At 43.8% G+C, this 21728-nt stretch overlaps 1 protein-coding gene across 3 annotated transcripts in view; it reads left to right on the forward strand.

Moving 5' to 3' along the window:
• The window catches only part of LOC141098687 (cytochrome P450 2D15-like), a 393026-nt gene that overhangs the window by 287989 nt on the left and 83309 nt on the right, over positions 1-21728 (forward strand). For all 3 annotated transcript variants that reach the window (XM_073586654.1, XM_073586652.1, XM_073586653.1), the window contains one exon: positions 9562-9749. In XM_073586654.1, coding sequence (XP_073442755.1) covers positions 9562-9749 — 188 coding nt within the window. The remainder of the gene's footprint in view (positions 1-9561; positions 9750-21728) is intronic.

Raw genomic sequence — 21728 nt, forward strand, 5'->3', positions numbered from 1 at the left:
TGTGTTGTGTGTAGTGTGATGTTGTGTTTCTGCGTTTGATGCAAAAAACTTACCAATTGTGAGCCCACTCCAGGTGTCTGTCCACCCCTTCCTTCTTCTTCTGGGAGCTCCTCTTCATCTTGTGATTCCTGTTTTGAAATAAAAGGCAATGAATAGACATATATTACAGAGAAGATGGATTTTGGAAATAAAAACTTACCGTCAAACGCTGACGATGCGAGGGAGGGCTCCCAGAAGATGATGTGCTGTCTTCCTGGTGGCCACACTCCATGCCTGTGGGTGGTGTTCCAGCTGCTGCCATTGCTGCTGCTGCTGCTGCATCTATTGGGCGGCTGTTGAATAAAGAGAAACAAAGGGCCAATGAATATCTTGATATTCAATATCCCTAGTTTGGAGGAATGGGTGATTTGATAATTACCGTCTCTCATCTGCTGCTGGCCTCCCCTCCTCAGCATGTTCTATTTGCTGCTCCATTTGGGGTGGTGGTGGTGCTGATGGTGCTGCAGTGGTCTCCTGCCTTCTCCTGCTTCGCTTGGTTGCTTTCTTGGGTGGCATGTTGGGTGTGGCTGTGGGTCCCACTGTCTTGCTTTTATATATGTCTTGTGGGCAGAGCTACTGAGCATGCTCAGACCAAAAAACCGGATCCGGCCGCCGGATCCGGCTTTTGCCGGATCCGGCGCATTGCGGCGCTCATAGGCTTTCATTGTGTGAAAAAGCCGGACGCGCCGGATCCGGCGTGTCCGGCTTTTTCGCCGGAGACAAAAAACGTTACAGTAGCCGTTTTTTCCAGACGCCGGATCGCGACACATTGCCGGATCCGGCGAAAACCGGATGAAACGCATGGCCATCCGGCGCGATCCGGCGCAAATGCAAGTCAATGGGGGGGAAACCGGATCCGGCATTGCATTTCGCCGGATCCGGTTTCTGTCAAAAGCGCCGGATCGCGCCTGACGGCGAAAACCTGATGTGTGAAAGAGGCCTTAGAGCTATCCCTGTGGGTGAATTAACGAGGATTACCAGGAACTGTAATGATGTTTCTATTCTCACACAAGAGATCAATACATGTTGTGATAAATTAAAAAAGAGGCTATCCAAATTGGTCCCTATAAAGGGCAAAGAAAATTGTGCAAAAGAAAAAACATTGTGATTAGATATCATTAAAAGCGGAAATTAATGGTGGTGAGGTGAACAAAAAATTGGTGTGTTCAATTCAATACAGCCCTCAGTTTAATGGCATTAAGGCTTTAATATGCAAAAATATTCCAATTTTGTATGAGGACGATAAGTTGTCTACCATTTTATCTGCGGGCTGTCAAATTGTAGCCAAAAAGGCCACTACATTGGCTAATGTTATCTCACCTAGTTTTTTTGACACAGGTGTCAGAAAACGCACATGGCTGCATCATACTGGTTTTCATCATTGTGGTTTATCTAGATGCAGGACGTGCATTCACTCCACAATAGCGCACTCATTTGCAAATAACCAACAATGTAAAATCAAACAGTTTATTAACTGTAGTACTAAAAATGTGGTTTAGCTAATCAAATACACTGAATGTAATTTGAGCTATATAGGATGTACAACCCGCATGTTAAAAACAGAATATCGGAACATATTACTGATATTGTCTCTCTCACCAGTTTGAACAGCACAATGTCATTTGCATCCAAGCATTTTGTGTCCCGACATCAGAGAAGTTCGGCAGCTCTACAAGTTATTGGAATCGAGTAATTAACCATGTCAGCAAGGGGAGGAGAAACCAAGAGACGCCTTATGGCACAGGAGGCATACTGAATGTTCTGTTTGAATGCTTGTTATCCTGCTTGTCTAAATGCTCCTAAAGATATCATGTTTCACTATTAGGATATATTGTATTGAATTTGTTTTTTCTTTATTTTTTGCTGTATTTGTGTCTTTTAATTGATCGGTCTTTTTGTACCATGTGACATTTTATAGGTTGTGACGGGTATGTAACAATACCATTACCAAGTTGGGGCAGCTTTGAGAAAGAACATTTCACTGTTCGAAATGCATTGCTGTTTTATGATATGTGAACTCTGTCTGTCCCTCTCTGCTTTTAATATGTTACAATAAATTTTGGATTATATTTGGAAGCTGGATCACCCTTTTTGTTTTTTCTTCTTCTTTTTCCTTCACCGCGCCCACTGTGGGCTGGCTGGCACCACTCACAGGGGAATGTGACCTTGTGACCTGGGCTCAGTCTATTATCTTTGCCAGGCAGATTTTCATGCCATTTTACTTGTAGGACACCCACGATGGGCGGAGCTATCGCCAGCCTTCATTATCATCATCCACCATCTTAAAGTCTCTAACAGCCCCATCTTTGCTGTTCTGGGGGTTCCTCTGCTTTCTGAATGCAAGGAATCTAATTCCTACTGTGGCACCCCTGAGGCTCAGTTGCCACAGAGGTACTGCACCTCCTCCTGAGGTGTAGTGCCCCACCATCCAGGTAAGGTGGAAACTCCCAACCACACTCCAACACCTGCACCCCACACCACAAAGTAGTGTAGCAAAGCACCTTCGGCGGCTCCCTGCTTGGAGTATAGCAAAGCACCCATTGGTGGCTCCCTGCTTGGAACACGAAACGTGCTGGGAGGGGGGTGGAGTAATATTACAGAGAGCGGGAAGAGTTGAGGATTGAGAAGTTAGTTGGTTAGAGAGTTGGAGAGAGGAAGATCCCCGGAGAGAGAGATAGATGGATGGAAGTGCTGCAGCAGATCCCAGTGACCTGGGTCTGCTGGCACAGGAAAGGAAGAGAGAGCAACATAGACTGAAAGCCTGATTCTCCATAGAAAGAAAGGATTAGTACGGAACGTGAGAAGTAAAAGAAAACAGAGGACGTGGGTTAGAAGAGAACCCTTCCTAGAAGTTTTAAGCACAATGCCGGGGCCCGGTCCCCAAGGTTGTATGGATACTAATGATCCTGCAGCAGACACCGGAGGAGTAGAAGTTAACAATACTTTATTCCCACATCAGACTTGGGGGCACAACAGCATCAGAGAAGTGAGCCGGGACTAGGAAGCAAGGAGTCCCCGAAGCAGGCTACAGCTGTCTGCCATATAAAGAAAGTTCATAAGAACATTGAACAGGAGGAACTCCAGTGTAACTCAGTACTAGGAGTACTTCATTTATAGGCGCTATAACAGGAGACGTTCAGAAAGGCACATGTTGGTGGAGTGTTGGAAAGGAGTATTCCATTTGGCCTGGAGGTTGACTGAGTCCCTGACCCGGACGACACGGCACGGAGGCAGGCACCTGTTTGCACAACAGACTGTGAGTAAAGCTTTGGAACTATATGCTCTGGTGTCCTCCACTTATTCCTGCGCAAACACACCCGGCACTGCTACATCTTGGTGCCCGACACTGCTTCACCTACGCCTTCCCTTTGCCTCTACAGCTACACTGCCCTGGGACTACAGCTCCACCTGTGGGGAGCTATAACATCTTTGCTGCGCAATACCACCAGTCCCAGAGGATCTGCATGCAGCGTCGGCTTAACACCTCCCTTGCCGAACACCACAGGTGGCGTCACAAACTATTCATTTAATCAACTACATTCCACCATTCAATCTCCCTTTTACTTGGGCACCCAGGGCCACGGACCGGGTCACCGCTGCTGTCACATTCCCATCTGAGAGACCGGCCCGGTACCGAGTACCCCACAGCCCTGGGAGGGCGACCCACTACCAACTATGCCAATTTTGTGAGGTGGCCAGGGTGGTAGTCATGGCGAGGGGCTGCTGTTCCGTCACACCCTGGCACCGGCAAAGAAAACACAATGTTCCATTTGTTGTGTGATATGTGTGCAGTGCAAGTCACTCACTTTTAGATTGAAGTTCTCCTCAGGTTGCACGGTTCTGATTCCAGATATCACACACTAATTGACAGAGTACAAGTCGATTTTTAACAAAACAACTTTACTCAGTAAGTTCAGTTCAGTCACTGACATCACACAGTAATTCTCACTGATCATAGATCCGTGCTATCCCTTGCTCTACTGGCAATCTTTGTCTCGGTAATTTACCATCCGGTACCGCAGCTTACCAACTAACCAGACTAGTTCTGGCCTGGGGGTCCCTGCCTGTTTTCCCCTCCTAGGGCAAAATAAAGGATGGTGCTTCCAAACATTTTCCAGACCTTAGTTCTCGGATGTTCCGGGATTTCCCACTGAACTTAGTCGCTGCCTTTTTCATGTTGCTCCTGTTCCCTCGTACTCATGTGACTTCCAGCCCTGAGGCCCTGAACTTCTAGACTCTTCTTTTTAAACCTGTTTCTGAAACAACCTTACTGATCTCCATCCAACTCTCTGACTGCCTAAAACCAGGAAATGTCTCAGCTATCACTACTCAGGCCCCTCCTAACTTGGAAATCTCCTACTTCCTTTACCTCCTTTATCCTAACCTTATCTAATCTCCTAATCTACAGTGCCCCCCCCCACTGTACTAAACCATATACTACCCGTTACTATTACTCTCACTAAATCCTACTGTAATTCTCTAACTCTACCAATAGTCCATAAAGATGCAGAATTACACATTACACATACATAATCACATAATAAAGCATTATCACATAACACACCATTTTACACATAAAACAAACGAGTTTTTCTAGGAAGGGATGCAAGGCATCACATGACCCCAACACACCCTTACACACCAGCAATCACATTAATCGTCACTGTCAGAGACTGATAAGGGCATTTAAAAACTTATAGAGAATATCTATTATTGTTAATAAAGAAAAAAAATATGCCTAAAGCACTTACAGGCAGGTAGTTTCAACCTACCTGAGTATTGTGTGTCTCAGAGTGGTCACAAACCGCTCCTGCCTGCAATTCAGCAGCTTCTGTCACATCAACAGAGCAGTGACTTCTTTTCCTCTCTGCTCTGCTGAAAGGGTGGGATTGCTGATTAACTGAGGGAATTGGCTGTCAATCAGCATGATGTCATCAATCCTTCACTGTCAACAGAGCAGAGAGGAATAGAAGCTGCCGCTCTGCTTGATGTAACAAAAGCCACTGAATCTCAGGCAGGAGCGGTTTGTGACAACTCTGAGCCACACAACAAGTAGGAAGGTAGCAACTACCTGCTTGTTAGTGCATAGACATAATTTTATTCTTTTTATAACAAAGCCTGGATATCCGCTTTAACACAGCTGCAACTGAGGTGAGCTCAGATCACTGCTGTTACAGGCAAATACCGGCTATGGGTAACAGTCAACATCTGTACAGAACAGAGCGGAGTCAGCTCCTGAACCCGCTACATTCAATTAGGCCCCCTTCACACGTCCGTTTAAATACACATACATGTGGCAGTGTCCATTATGACTATTTTTTAACACCCATTTGTGTGTAAATTTTTAAAAACATGTGTCATCTGTGTTTTTCCAATATGGATATGGAAAATAAAATGACAAAACTTGTCCTAGACACCTAAACAAGTACAGCACGTGTGCTGTATATGTTTTTCATGGACTCATAGACTTATATAGGCCCTTGACATGTTTGCTGCTTGCAAACAAAACGGATGTGGCTCACATGGACACATGGTCTATGTAAACAGATGGCCATATGAGCATTGCAATAGCCATGGGTTGTAATGGGTAAATATGGTATCTGTGAAAAAAAAACCCAGATACAACAGGTACCGGAAACACGGACATGGGAAGGAGGCCTTATGGTGACACAGTTACGTCACTTTGCAGCAAGGAGGAATTTCACCTACTGTATCTTTTCCTAAACATGGAAAGATTAAATGAATTCTCAGAAACACGAACATGTAAACATACAGTATGGCAGGGGCATTCCTAGGGTCCTAAAAGATCAGGGGTCCAAGCCCCAAAGTGTCTCCCTATACAACCCCCTTACCACCATTTAAAATAGCATCTATACATATATAACTACAGTATACCACTGTTGCTATCCAAAAACACAATGCAAAGACCAATATTATCAAATTTACTACTATAAAAAGCCAAAACAATATGGCTGCACAATGACCACCACCATTACCACTGCACAGCGAGTACATAATACAAAATGGCCATTACCTGTACATAACAAAACACTCTATACAGAGACCATTGATACCACCGTATACCTTCTACTCATAATGACTGGAACACATTAAGCTGTTACTAAATTAAACAAAAGAAAAGAAAAAAACGCTGCTAAAAAGAGCAATATTACCACCTTATAGTAACCGAACATTGGTAGATATCAGTCCCGCAAAACATACACGTGATTATAGTACCGTCTCATGTAGTAATTTACAGATAATGTTCTTTCTCATTTAGGTTGTTAACTTTTCCCGTCTTTTCCGTCTGGCCCAGACCGACATGACAATTTTTCCAGCCAGGTCTGCACAGATTACAACAAAAACACATTTGACTTCTCACGTTTCCAATGCCTTCTCCATCTTTTCCCAACCTACAAGAACTCCCCACTCCGCGTGCACTGAGGCATGGAACACTGGCCACATTATTTAAAACATTGTGTCAATATTATGATTACTTCGTCACCCAAAAAATTTAAAGTGTCCCATGGAAAGTATTAATGTCCCTACTGTGCAAAGGCCTGCATGCTCCTTTGACGGATATAATATCCCAAGTGCCCCCTTCCAGCAACAAATATCCTTGAGTGTTCACTTAAAGTTAACAATACCCCCCAAAAAATAAATAATGGAACTTTAATGCCCCTATCAAAACTAATACTGCCCCCATTTATAACAAATAATGTCCCTTGAGTGCCCACACCGTTCTGTATATACAGTATGATGATCCTACAGTTCCAAATACACAATATGATGGTTACCAGAGCCCTTTATTATACACTGGGGACCCGAGATATCCCTATATATAATAAAATGGTGACCTAGCTCCCTTTATACAATATGATGTGCCCACTGCCCCTTTATATATAATTTGCGGCTCTACAGTTTCCTATATATACTATGATGGCACCCACGGCTCCCCACAAATATTATTATGTCTCCAAAACACCCTATATATAGTATGATGGTCCTCTACAGCTCTCTATTTGCTTGCAATATTATGTCCCCCACAGCATCCTATATATAGTATGATGACCCCACATCACCTCCCTCTCTCTGTCTCCGTATATATACTATATATATACTGTATATATAGTATGAAGGTCCCCACTGTCACATATATAGCATGATGGTCAGCACTACTCCCCACATATACAGTACGATGGTCCACATTGCCTCCTATATAAATTATGAAGGTCCCCACTGCTTCCCACATATATAATATGATGGTCCTCAATTATATAGTATGATGGTCCCCACTACTACCCAAATATATAGTATGAAGATCCCCACTGTCCCATATATATAGTATGATATATAGACCATTTTACTATACATAGTTGGAAATGGGGACCATCATACTTTATAAGTGAGCAGTGGGGACCATCATACTATATACGTGGGAAGCAATGTGGACCTTCATACTAAATATAGGGGGCAATGGGGACTATATAGCATGATGGTCCCCACTGCCCTCTAAATATGGTACGATGGTCTCCACTGCCCCATATATAGTATGAAGCTCCCTACTGCTCCCCACATGATTCTCACTGCTCACTTAGGCCTCTTTCACACTTCAGTTTTTTGCATCAATTCAAATCCGCCAAAAAGTCATACAAGCGGATCCATTGTTAACTGATGTGAACGGATGGCACAGGATCCGTTTTGAGACGGATCCTGAAAATGAGGAAATTTAAAGGAAACGCTGGCCGGGGAGAGAGAGGGAGAGGGAGAGGGAGAGAGAGAGATTTTTTTTTTTTTTGTCCGGCACCCAGAAAGAATTTCGGGTTAAATGAGTGTCTGGAGGATCCGCCAGAGAAAAAAACGTTACAAGGTCCGTTTTGAAACCTTTGAGGATGGTGACAGACAGCAACTTTTGGGCGGATCCTCAAAAAAAACGGATGCAACGGACAGCAATCCGTCACAATCCGCCATTAATGCAAGTCAATGGGGAAAAAAAACGGATCCTCAAAAAAAAATTGAGTATCCGTTTTTTTAAAAACCTGGCGGATTGTGACTGATTGTAAAAAACTGAAGTGTGAAAGAGGCCTTATATGGTATGTGGGCCCCATTGACCCATATATATAGTATGACGGTAACAAGCCCTGTAACAAGGTGGCCCGGGGTGGTAGTCGTGGGTGAGTTCACTAAGCAACAGTCAGTGAGCACCCTGGCACCTTGTACATGAAAAGATAAATAAAGTCCCTTGTACCGCTTGTACAGCATGCACCACAACACACTCACAGGCTCTGTCAGATTCCCCTCTGCTGCTGCCATGTCGGCTCCGCAAATCACTTCAGATACGAGGTCTTTTTCCAACATCTTAACTTTACTAGACAGCAGCGTATTCATCACATAGGCAGCACAAGTCAAGCACAGAGACATCTTCTTATCTGCATTCTTCACACGAGTAGCACAAGTTAAACACAAAGACATCTTCTTATCTTTCTCTGTCATCCGGACAGACTCTAATCTCCTTCATCAGCTTCTCTTTCCTGGCAAGCTCAGCTATATCCCTGGACAATCCATGTCCCACCTGTTTCCTTGGACAATCTCTGTCCCACTTGTGCTCCTTGCCCACCAGCTTCCTGCCGTTTCCCTGGTCCGGCTGCGAGTTATAGGGTGATGGGCTCGCCAACTCAATTGCCTCCAAATCCCAGCTGCAAGCTTTGGATCCTTACTTGGAACGGTTCTGGGTTAGCTTGTGACCACCTGCATGATTCTCAGCCTGGGGCCCCTTACTGAAACATCTTTATCCCCACGGTCTGCAATACTCTGCTCACACATCCTGGGCTTGAGCAAGGTGCCCGGGTGTCTGACAGAACCAGGAAGTATCTGTCCTATACCCCCTGCTCTGTGCTGCTCTGCGACTCCTCCCATCTGCTTAACCCCTATGCTGCCTGTATCTAACACTGCTATCTATTCTATGCTCTATCTCTACTGTGCCCTCTCTATTCTAATCCCCCTATGGTCCTGCACTACTTATTAATCTATCCCAAAGCTAAAGCAATAAAATACACACTTCTCATGCTCATTCTACTGCTCAGTTCTCTGCAGTGAGCACTCTGAATCTCAGCATAAAGGGTGCCATGTAGTGAGGTTATCATGCCTGTTTTGCTTAGACATCACATGCCATGGAAGAATGATGGGGAAGAAGTGACAGCTGACACTCATTCCTACATCATTGCTTTCAACTACAGCGGCATCTATGATGAGCAGTGGGGCCCGGTGCTGGCACTGACACCAAGCCCCCCCAGCTCAAGTGCCCCATGAGACAGGGCAGGGAGATCATGTCTCCTTTGTCTGTCGGAGAGTGTAGCTGTTTCAGCGTGCTGCCCACAACGATACAGTTAAAGGTGGTATAGCGCGGGATCCGGTGCGGGTGAAACCTCTGCTTCCAGGTAGCTATGCTACTGGTAAGATATATTCATTATATACTAAAGGTATGGATAAATATTCCTATAGTAATGCTCATTTTTTTTTTAGCCAAAGTACAGGAAGAAATTGATCGAGTAATTGGGAGGGAGCGAAAACCAACAATGGGAGATGTTCTGCAAATGCCGTATACTAATGCTGTGATCCATGAAATGCAACGATATGGAGATATTGTTCCCTTGTCTTTGCCTCATATGACCTACCGAGACATGGAGATAAAAGGTTTCATTATTCCAAAGGTAAAATCTGATCAGTAATGTCTTAGATTTTTGTACTATCAGAAATATAATGGAAATATCCAGGGCCTATGTTGATAATTATGACATAATTTCAGCAAGCAGCCTGAACATAAACTATTTTGTGGCTGAGCACGAGAAAAGCTGTTCTTCTTCCAAATATGGCGGTGCTGTAACAATACTATATATTGCATACAGTAGCTGCGCAGCAGCTGTATACAGTTGACATCAGAAATTTGCATACACAGAAAAAGACACATATGTATGTTTTTCTCAATATCTGACATGAAATCAGAATAAACAATTCCCATTTTAGGTTAATTAGGATTACCACAATTATTATTTGCCAAATGCCAGAATAATGAGAGAGAATGTTTTCAGGCATTTTTATTACCTACTGCAAAGTCAAAACATTTCATTAGTATTTGGTACCATTGCCCTTAAACTAAATAACTTGGGTCAATCGTTTGGGATATTCTTCCACAAGCTTCTCACAGTAGTTGGTTGGAGATTGGGCCCATTCGTCCTGACAAAACTGGTGTAAGTGATCCAGGTTTGTAGGTCACCTTGCTCGCACCGACCTTTTCAGCTATGGCCATAAATTTTCAATAGGATTGACATTATCGCTTTGTGATGGCCACTCCAAAACATTGACTTTGTTATCCTTAAGCCACATTGTTACCATTTTGGCAGTATGCTTCAGGTCATTGTCTAGTTTGGAAGACCCATTTAGTAACATAGTAACATAGTTAGCAAGGCTGAAAAAAGACATTTGTCAATTCAGTTCAGTCTATGTTCCATCAGAATAAATCCCCAGATCTATATCCTTCTAAAGAACCTAATAAGTGTAAGATACAATATTCTTACGCTCCAGGAAGACATCCAGGCTCTCTTGTACCCTCGATTGAGTTCGCCATCACCACCTCCTCAGGCAAGGAATTCCAGATTCTCACTGCCCTAACAGTAAAGAATCCTGTTCTATGTTGGTGGAAAAACCTTCTTTCCTCCAGATGCAGAGAATGCCCCCTTGTGACTGTCACCTTCCTTGCTATAAACAGATCCTCGGAGAGATATTTGTATTGTCCCCTTATATACTTTATTAATTTTGTTGCCCTCCTTTGTACCCGCTCTAGTTCCATTATATCCTTCCTGAGCACCGGTGCCCAAAACAGTACACAGTTCTCCATGTGTGGTCTAACCAGCGATTTGTACAGAGGCAGTATAATGCTCTCATCATGTGTATCCAGACCTCTTTTAATGCACCCCATGATCCTGTTTGCCTTGGCAGCCGCTGCCTGGCACTGGCTGCTCCAGGTAAGTTTATCATTAACTAGGATCTCCAAGTCCTTCTCCATGTCAGATTTACCCAGTGGTTTTCCATTCAGTGTGTAATGGTGATATTGATTCCTTCTTCCCATGTGTATAACCTTACATTTATCATTGTTAAACTGCATCTGCCACCTTTCAGTCCATGTTTCCAACTTATCCAGATCCATCTGTAGCAGAATACTATTTTCTCTTGTATTGACTGCTTTACATAGTTTTGTATCATCTGCAAATATCAATATTTTACTGTGTAAACCTTCTACCAGATCGTTAATAAATATGTTGAAGAGAATAGGTCCCAACACCGATCCCTGCGGTATTCCACTGGTCACAGCGACCCAGTTAGAGAATATACCATTTATAATCATCCTCTGCTTTCTATCACTAAGAACAACAAAAAAGCCCAGTTGTATTTACACCCCGGACCAGTTGAAGAGAACCACAAAAAATAAAGCTATATTAAAAAATATATTCTTTCATTAATACATATTAAAATGCAATTAAAAATATAGATGCAGAACATATTTCCTCAAAATACCCAGTAGGGGGCACCAGAGTAACACCCAGAACAGAGAATCAGATAAATAGTTAAGTTACCAGTACAAAATAGAAATAGTCATAAATTAGGATATACTAACATGACTCACTGTATACACACTGCGTGAAATAATCATATATTAATAACACAATACCCTTACAAAAAAACAAATAAATACAATATATAAATAAATAGAGAGGTCCCAGAGTAGTAAACGTATGGTTACAGGAAGTTTTGCCCCCGGCAGTTCGCCCCCAGGTACATTTCGCCCCTATCATTTCGCCCCCAGGAAGATTCAACCCCACATATTTCGCCCCCGCACATTTCGCCCCCAGCATTTTGCCCCTGGATGTTTCACCCCCGGATGTTTTGCCCCCGGATGTTTCACCTGCAGTATTTTGTCCCTGGATGTGTTGCCATCTGATGTTTTGCCCCTAGTATTTTGACCCTAGATGTTTCTGTTAGGAATGGCGGAACGCACTAAATAAAAATATTAATTATAGTGCGTTCGCCGCTCGGGGTCCACTGTGCAGTAGGTGATTGTTTTGAATGGGTCACCGAGGAGAAAAAGACTAAACAAGCTAAGTCACAGAAAACCAGAGAGGTTGGTAACTATGCAGATTGCAGATCCCTGATCCTAACCACACAACTAGCAGCAGCCGTGGAGCATACCTACGATGTTCCTAGACGCTTCGTCACAGCCGGAGGACTAAATAAGCCTAAAGCAAGAAAAGGGGAAAACTAACTGCCCCAGAGCAGACCCCAAAGGAAAGACAGCCCCCTCACATATATTGACGGTAAAACAAGATGAAAGCACAAACACAGGCAGGAAAATAGGCAGAGCAAATGATGGGGCCCAAACTAACTAGAAAGGACAGGAAAGGAAAGACACTGTCCGCAATCTGCCAAAAAACCTACAAAAATAATGTCCAACAATTCTGATAGCAAAATTAACCCTGAAGTCACTAGACTTCTCCCACTATATCAGCACTCTGAAATATTCTGAGACAGAGCAAAAGAGGCCAATCTAATAGGGGACAATAAAGCAAATTGGCAAATACAGATAAATAAGAGTAGAAATTCAGTACAGCCCCAGCCGGGGTTGGCTGACCACACAAAAAACTGAATAGACCAACAAAATCAAGTGTGAACATTAGCAGAAAAACTTAGCTTGAAATGACAGGAACAGAGCTGAAAACCAGGACCTGAAAAGCCAGAAGGAATCACCAGCACCAGAATAGGGCGTCGGCTGTCTTAAATCCAGTCTGAGATTCCTGAGGTCCAATTGTCATCCTCATTATCAGGTGGCAGATCTCTACTGATTAAATCAGCCTCACTACCTCCAGTTACCACCAGAGGGAGCCTGGAAGGAGAACTCACAACTGGTGGACGGGAAAATGAACTCACAACAGGTGATATAACCGCTGCTAAGTGGTGACAGGAGCAATATGGCGGAGATACGCACGGGGTTAAACTTCACCCAGGTGCGCAGAGCAATCTCTGTTGAGTCACAGAGATGCCAAACACAAGACAAATATAATAGGGCTGAGCCTGTTAAAGTCACAGTGCTCAGAAGAGTTGCACACATGGTATCTGGTCACAGGAGTAGAGCCAAGGACAGCGTCCCTCTAGACCTACCGTGTGTGCGACATCGCAACTGCGGACGCCAAGGAGTGCTGCTACTGCACAGCAGCAAATATGACTATACTAGCACATGGCGGAACAGCCATGCGTGCCTTTTATAGCAGCCGGGACCTTCCGGAAGCCTCCAGATCTCCGAGATGGACCAATGAGATCTGGAGCAGGACCTGAGCACATGACTCGTCTCATGAGCATGCTAAGAAGATGGACAGAAGGACTTAGCCTCTGGAGAGATTTGCTGCAAGGCAATCTCCTCTGCAATCTCCTCTGCAGTAGATAAACAGCAGGAGACTGCAGAATGTGAGGGTCTGGATTCCTGCAGAGCAAACGCAGGAATCTGACGCCTAACATTACCCCCTAGGGCCCCCTCCTCCCTGAGCCTTCTGATCCACCAGCTTGTGCCCATCAGAGGTATAGGCTTCAGAAGGCAAGTCTGATGTCCCGGTAGGTGACAGAGAAACCCGGGACACGCGGAAGGCATCAGGGGCGGCAAGATCGCCAGGTTTGAGAAGGGACACGTGGGAGACAACGGGAGCGGACGTTAAAGTGGAACGCCGCCGTGTGTCGGCGGGCATCGCCACTCTCCGTTTAAGGAGACTACTTCGGGAACAAAAGGCACAGGCCCAAATATATTTTTTAACATCCCGAGCCCTATGCGGCCACCAGTAAGACCTTGCCAGGAGTTTTGTGGTCTGCATATAGCCGCAATGATCACCCACCCTGGACGCGTGCGCCCACGCGAGAACCCTCGGCCGATGGCGGGGAAGAACAAAGGTCTTGCCCGGTGGCACAGAATTTGGCCATTGCGGGGCACTGTTGTCCTGGGAAACAGCGTGTTGACGGTGGCAACCGCAAATGGAGTTTTGTGTCGGACGTGCCTCGAGAATGGTGCGAGACACCTCCATGGGCTCCGGGAGTGGATTCTCTGGCTCGGGTTGTTCCAGAGGCTCAAAAAAGTTGGCAGCTGAGGTAACCCTCCGCTTGGATTGAGCACGCTCCATACCGCGCTCCGAAAAACGGAGGTCAATGCGGGTGGCAATGGCAATCAGCTCCTCCAAACCTGCAGGAACCTCTCTGGTGGAGAGAGCATCTTTAACATGATCCGCCAAACCTCTCTAAAACACAGGGATGAGGGCTTTGTCAGACCACTCCAGCTCGAAGCCAGTGTCCGAAAACAGACGGCATACTGACTAACCGAGAGAGAACCCTAAGTTAAAGCAAGAAGCTGAAGAGAGGTGTCGTGCGTGACCCGTGGACCGAGGAAGACCTGCTTAATAGCTGTTAAAAACTGAGCAGCAGTCCGAACCTCTGGGTCACCACGCTCCCATAGTGGCGTAGCCCACTCCAAGGCCTTGCCCGACAGAAGGGAGACAATAAACCCCACCTTGGCCCGTTCCGTAGGGAATGGTGCAGCCAGTAGCTCCAGCTGAATAGAGCACTGGCTGATGAAACCCCTACAGGAGGCGCCATCGCCAGAAAATTTATCGGGCAACGGGAGGCATGTAACTGGCGGTGCGAGGGAGTATGCGGACATACGTGAAACCGCATCTGTAATTGCCTGCACAGCAGCTTCGGTGGATTGCGCAGCTGAGAGAGCCCTCTCAAGAGTGGCCAACCGGCCCTCAAGCTGCCGAATACACTGTAAGAGTTGCTGCTGTTCTGCCATCACTAGCCAGACCCCGGCGCTAGTATAATGTTAGGAACGGCGGAACGCACTAAATAAAAATATTAATAAAGTGCGTTCGCCGCTCGGGGTCCACCGTGCAGTAGGTGATATAACCACTGCTAAGTGGTGACAGGAGCGATATGGCGGAGATGCACACGGGGTTAAACTTCACCCAGGTGCGCAGAGCAATCTCTGTTGAGTCACAGAGATGCCAAACACAAGACAAATACAATAGGGCTGAGCCTGTTAAAGTCACAGTGCTCAGAATAGTTGCACACACGGTATCTGGTCACAGGAGCAGAGCCAAGGACAGCGTCCCTCTAGACCTACCGTGTGTGCGACATCGCAACTGCGGACGCCAAGGAGTGCTACTACTGCACAGCAGCAAATATGACTATACTATTACATGGCGGAACAGCCATGCGCGCCTTTTATAGCAGCCGGGACCTTCGAGAAGCCTCCAGATCTCTGAGATGGACCAATGAGATCTGGAGCAGGACCTGAGCACATGACTCAGAAGATGGACAGAAGGACTTAGCCTCTGGAGAGATTTGCTGCAAGGCAATCTCCTCTGCAATCTCCTCTGCAGTAGATAAACAGCAGGAGACTGCAGAATGTGAGGGTCTGGATTCCTGCAGAGCAAACGCAGGAATCTGACGCCTAACAGTTTCACCCTCAGCATTTGGGGTCAGCATGCAGGGAACAAAAAAAATCTAGGGCTGAACATACCTGGGGGTAAAATATACAGAACCTCAAGTGCTGGGGATTCCTGTGGCTGCCTGTTCAGCAGCTCACCCAGTGTCTCTTCTGGCTGGCCTTAAAGGAGTATAATCACCCTAGAGCACAAAAAACTGACATACTTACCTGTCGCAGCTGCAGCTCCTTGGGTCCCGGAGCGCAGTCTAGTGGTTCCCCGTGACGTGTTCTCCTGCTTATGGCTGTCTTTTCAACTTGCCTGGATCACTGATACATGAAGCATAATGAATGCTGCGTTGTGAGGCCGAATGTCTCCTGGCCGCTCGCTGACATGACGTCACTCCTGCCCCATTCATCAGTTAATCCAGGGGGCAAGATACCTCTCCTGTCACAAAGACACTGCTGCGCACGCGCAGTGCCGTGATGAGATCAGGCAGAAGAAGAAGACGCTGGGAAGAAGAAGAGGACTCATGGTGGCCTCTGAATCCAGCATGGCGATCGCCAGCCCACACAGCCAGGAGAAGATCAGGCAAAGATGAGCAGAGGACCTCTAGGTAAGTACCAGGAGGGGAAGATCGGCAGCATGCTTACCGCAACATGATTGCTTAAAGCATGCTGCCTTATTTTGCTGTCCGGCATGAGAATACCCCTTTAATGCAGGCTATGCATTGAAGCAGGGGGACTGTTGACTTACTACAGGGTTAATCCCACCAACCATCTCTGCAGAACTGATATATTGGCTTTGCTGAACTAAAGTGGTGGTTAACCAGCTCCTACAGAACCTCTTTATCAGGTCTTCAGAAGGAGGGTTTTGGTATTAGCCCTCATAGTACACTCTGCCAGTATACCAAAGAATAGAGCAGCAGATAAAAGTGGTATTCTCACTTCAGGATCCCTTTTTCTATTGATTCCCATTCTTCAAATTAAGCCAAGAATAGGGTCCAGTTGTATTCTGCATTAAACCAGCTGTTTATCAGCAGCTTTTAGCACCAACAAAAAGGAGAAGTGACTGGAAGCTGCAGCCATAGCTCTCCATGATTTCAGTGAGATCCAGGGAAGATGTGACAGTGCATGGTAAAGAGCTGATCCACCGTGAAATGCCTTATACAGGTAAAATAAGCTGGACGCAGTCTCAATAGAGCGCTAGCATAAGCCTCACCGATAAAGGGGAAAGTGAATGCCAAGTCCAATGCCGCACCAGCCGCAGACCCTCGATGAGAGATGAAGACTATGTAGCAATAAACTGCAGTCAGAAGGGCGCCAAGGGCGAGGAGGATAATAGTTTGATGTCTTTATTCCACAACGCGTTTCGACAGCAAAATCGCTGTCTTCATCAGATGGGTACATAATTAGATAGAGAGGAGGGGGTATATATATATATATATATATATACATAGGGTACCAATCAAATTTAAGAATCAATTAAAACATTAAATCAATATAAAATACCATAAAATCAACATAAAAACAAGTTAATAACAATACCAATAATTCTAAAATATGCATATTATATAATCATCAAAATTTACAATAATTCCAATCCCATTTCTACCTTACTGCATTTTCAGTGGTAAGATTCAGACCATCGGGAGCTAGTGTACCTAATCTAAATATCCAATAGCTCTCACGATTAATCAAACTCCTATAACGATTAGGAGCAGTATCAGGTATGTTATCAATAATAATCAGTTTGAGGTGTTTCGGGTCTTTCTGATGCACTAGGGAAAAATGTTTTCATACACTATGGAAAAGATAGCCGTTTCTGATATTTTGATGATGTTTGTTTAATCTCACTTGCATGGTCTGAATAGTGCGACCAATACATTGAAGACCGCATGTACACTCAATTAAATATATTACAAATGTTGATTGACAGTCAACATAACAATTAATATTGTAATTAGTACCTGTTGTATTAGATCTGAAATTCTTTGTTCCATGAGCGATAGATGTACAGCAAAGACACTTCACTGTGTTCAACAAGCAAAACAGCCCATATTACTAGCTATATGGTTTGAAGAGGAATAGACACAACGAGGCGTGGGGGCAACTAAATTATGGAGTGTGCGTTTTTTCTATACACTATTCTGGGATGGGAAGGCAAGTGCCCTGAAAGGACTGTTCACATCTACATTTTTAAAATATGTAGATGTGGAAAATTTCCCCATTGGATCTACATATATCATTAAATCTAGGAATTGTATAGCTGTATTAGATGTTTGGGCCAAAAAGTAAGGCCCCAAGAGTTGTTATTCAACATTTGAACAAAATCAGAGACTTCATGGGGAGGACCGATCCAAATGATGAAAAGATCATCAATGAAGCGGCGATATAATGCTACCTTCCCATGTGTGAATGAGGACTGCGCGATGGAGACGGACTCAAACGCCCCCATGAAAAGGTTGGCGAAACTGGGGGCGAATCTCGTCCCCATCGCGCAGCCTTTCAATTGACGGAAGAATACGTTTTCAAAAGAAAAACGTTATTATTCAAGATGTATGAGATTTCATTAGTTGTAGTATCAGTTACTGAATTACAGTGAAGACTGGGGTTCATGTAAGTCTCCAAATCAACAGTTCTCGGTAGTGAACCAACGCCCGAGTCACAATGGGGGCTGAGATCTAAACTTGTTGCTAAACCACTGGTTCCCACCATCAGTTCAGTGACCATAGGTTCGTCATCAGTATCTTAGTGCATCTTTTTAAAGTTTTCTTATGTTCCTTATAAAAAAAATCCTCCTAGCAAAATCATATTAGGGGCCAAAGCACAAGACTTTCCACTTTCTCTAGATAATAAACAAAATTTTTTTTATAAGGAACATAAGAAAACTTTAAAAAGATGCACTAACCACCATGTAGATACTGATGACGAACTAATGAAATCTCATCCATCACCCCTGTAGTTACCATTGCCACTAATGATATTTCATTGGGTTTGTCTCAATTTAGTGTTTACGATGAATGCATATCTCCACAACCATCTTTTACTATTAGTAAAACACAAATTTTACCGGTTCCCTCTTCAGATGATAATCACACTCCTAGTCCACCAATTGTGGAGACACACGAGGTGACTAATGCATTGAATAATAAGATAGTGGATTCATCAGTAATTGATACACTCACCCCTCTCCCCAATACACATCGGTCTGAGGAGACATCTGCTGGCTCCAATAATTTCTCAGGTAATGCTAAAATGACTCATTTTTTTCAGTTAACCCCAGGTCATCAATCCAAAAGAAAAAGGGAAATTGGGGATGTATAGGTGGGAAAAAGTCCTCTAAACAACCCCAAAACCATGCCAGATCCCATTATGAAGAAAACAAAAGCAATCTAAGTCCTTCTACTGTTAGAACAAATATTTTTAATTTGTCAGATCATGTACTTACTGAAGATGAAAGGACCCTCCTTGAGCATGGCCTTTCTTTCAGTCCTGATGCCCCATTAAATTCTTTTAACCTTTTTCTTGATTTGAAAGATTTTATCCGAAAACTCACCTTACAACGACATTTTTTAATGGAAGAGAAGACAAGGCCTCTATCATAACCCCAGTTTCCTCTAATATGGTAGAAGACGAATTTGTTCATGTTGACCTCAAAAATTCAACTAGTCAGTTTTACCCCCTCCATCATAAGGGATCACACATAGAGACATTCCAACACCTCGTAAATAATGAGGTTCGATCTTTATCCTCACTAAAGAAAAAACATTATAATTTAAATAGTGGGGAAAGAGCAGCTATCAAATCGCTTAGAGATAATCAAAATATTATCATTAACCCTAGAACGCATACCTGGGGCCTCACAGGCCTGCCAGGTTACTGGTTTTCTATTTTCTGTAAAAGTACTTTAGTTAGAATTTTGAAAATCTAGGTAATCCTCAGGTATATAGTTGTTAGTAATTTCCAGTTATTCATATATTTTTATGTTAGACATTTCGGTATAACAACCTTTTTTTGGGACTACCCCATATTCACGCACCTGGGGCCTTTTAGGCCTGTACTAGGTTTACATGTGATACTCAGTCTTTTGTCTGTATTGTTGCTGGGGAAGAACTTTTATGACTCTGCTATTGCTGGGAAGAGTGTGGGTTCTGCATGACAACATGGTCATGTGATCTTGGAAGGGAGGCTCCCTCACAAAGTCATGTGTCTCTGACGTCATCGCAGGTCTTTTTGTCCTAATTTCTGGAGAGACTTTGGAGGAAGAAGTCAGCTTTCTTTTGTCTGGCAATAGAAGCTTTCTGAGCTCCAAAACCAGAGGCTTCTACTGCACTACAAGAAAGTGATCTGTTGGAGGTAAGAGGAGGGGGGCTGCACTTTACCTGCTTTATATCGCTTGGTGTGCTGGGACCCTAACAAAGAGTGTTATCACATACTGTTTACAGTGCACAAGCCTGATTGTAACCTTTTTTTTTCTTTTTAGTTTACTGACATCTAAAATTACAATGGCACAGTCTACTTCCAGGGGATTGACTGACCATGAAATCGAGGTGATTGTTTTCAATAGTGATGAAGAAAGTGAAATTTCCTTGTCTGATGAAGAGGACATGCCACCAGCTAATGTATCAACTTCATCGTCCAGCGATTCTTCAGATGATGAAGAAGTAGTGGATCCAGCAGAACGTTCAAATAGAACATCTAAAACGAATATTTTTTGGAACAGTACTGCTGCGGCTCCTGCAAGCACCCCATCACATAACATTATTAGAGTTGCTCAAGGAGCTGTCGGAATTCCCCAATTCATGTCCAAAAGAGATGTTTTCTGTAAATTTGTTTCGGATGATATTGCATATGAGGTAGTTTTGTGTACTAACGTAGAAGGAAAACGTATTGCGTCAGGAAGAAAAAAAACATGGAAAAATATAACTAAAGAGGAACTATATGCTTATATTGGCCTTACTCTTCTGGCAGGGTCGACAAACTCATACGATGTTCCAATCAGAGAGTTATTTCAGAACCCATTTGCAGATCCACACTACAAAGCTACTATGTCCATCAATAGATTTGAGGGTATTCGGAGATGCCTTCGTTTTGATGAAAAGAGAACTCGCCCTGTGAGGTTGGCAACCGATAAATTAGCCCCTATTAGCTATATCTGGAATCTTTTTATCAAGAACTGTACAAAGCCTTACCATTCCAGTGATAATGTGACAGTGGACGAGCAACTTCTTGCCTTTAGGGGACGTTGCAAATTCATTCAGTATATGCCCAGTAAGCCAGCTAAGTATGGCATAAAAATTTTCTGGATGTGCGATTCAGCAAGCTATTATGGGATGAATGGTCTGATTTACTGTGGCAAAGAAGCTGATGCTCCAGTCCAGAAAGACCTATGTTCCAACATAGTAAAAACACTTGCTCTACCAATTTTCAATTCAGGAAAAAATATTACAATGGATAATTACTTTACCAATTTTGAAATGGCCAACTTTTTGCTTCAAAAACAAGTTACACTTGTTGGTACTATGAGGCCAAACCGCCGCAAAATTCCTCCAATCATGAAGCACAATGCACAGCGAACAATCTACGAGAGTGTATTCGGTTTCTGCAATCAAGCAACAATGGTGTCTTATAAAGGCAAGAAAGAAAAATCTGTGATATTACTGAGTACAATGCATCACGATGGAAGTATTGACACCAATGACAGAAAAAAAAACCTGAAATCATACTGCATTATAATAAGACAAAAGGAGGTGTCGACAAGATAGACGAAATGATTGGAGAGTATTCGTGCAAAAGGCAGACTAAACGTTGGCCTGTTGCCCTTTTTTCCAATATCCTTGATGTGTCAGCCCTCAATAGCTACATTGTTTATTGTCAAACTAATCCAGAATTCCATGCCAACAGGAAAGACAAGAGATGTCTATTTTTGACAGAACTTTGTTATAAACTTTTGATGCCTACTATGATGGAGAGAAGCAGCATGATATGCTTATCAAGGCAAACTACAGAGGCAATGATCCGATGTGGAATACGCTTTCTGGAACATCCAGAGTAAAGAGAAAAAAAAAGAAAGCGCTGCTATATTTGTCCAGCAAAGAAGGAAAGAAAATCGGAGTGTTTCTGTTCTACTTGCGGACAAAATGTATGCAAGGAACATTCAGCCGAAAAAATAATA

The sequence above is a fragment of the Dendrobates tinctorius genome, unplaced genomic scaffold (assembly GCF_039654945.1).
Source record: "Dendrobates tinctorius isolate UK_male_01 unplaced genomic scaffold, ASM3965494v1 ptg000094l, whole genome shotgun sequence".
Taxonomy (NCBI): Eukaryota; Metazoa; Chordata; class Amphibia; order Anura; family Dendrobatidae; genus Dendrobates; species Dendrobates tinctorius.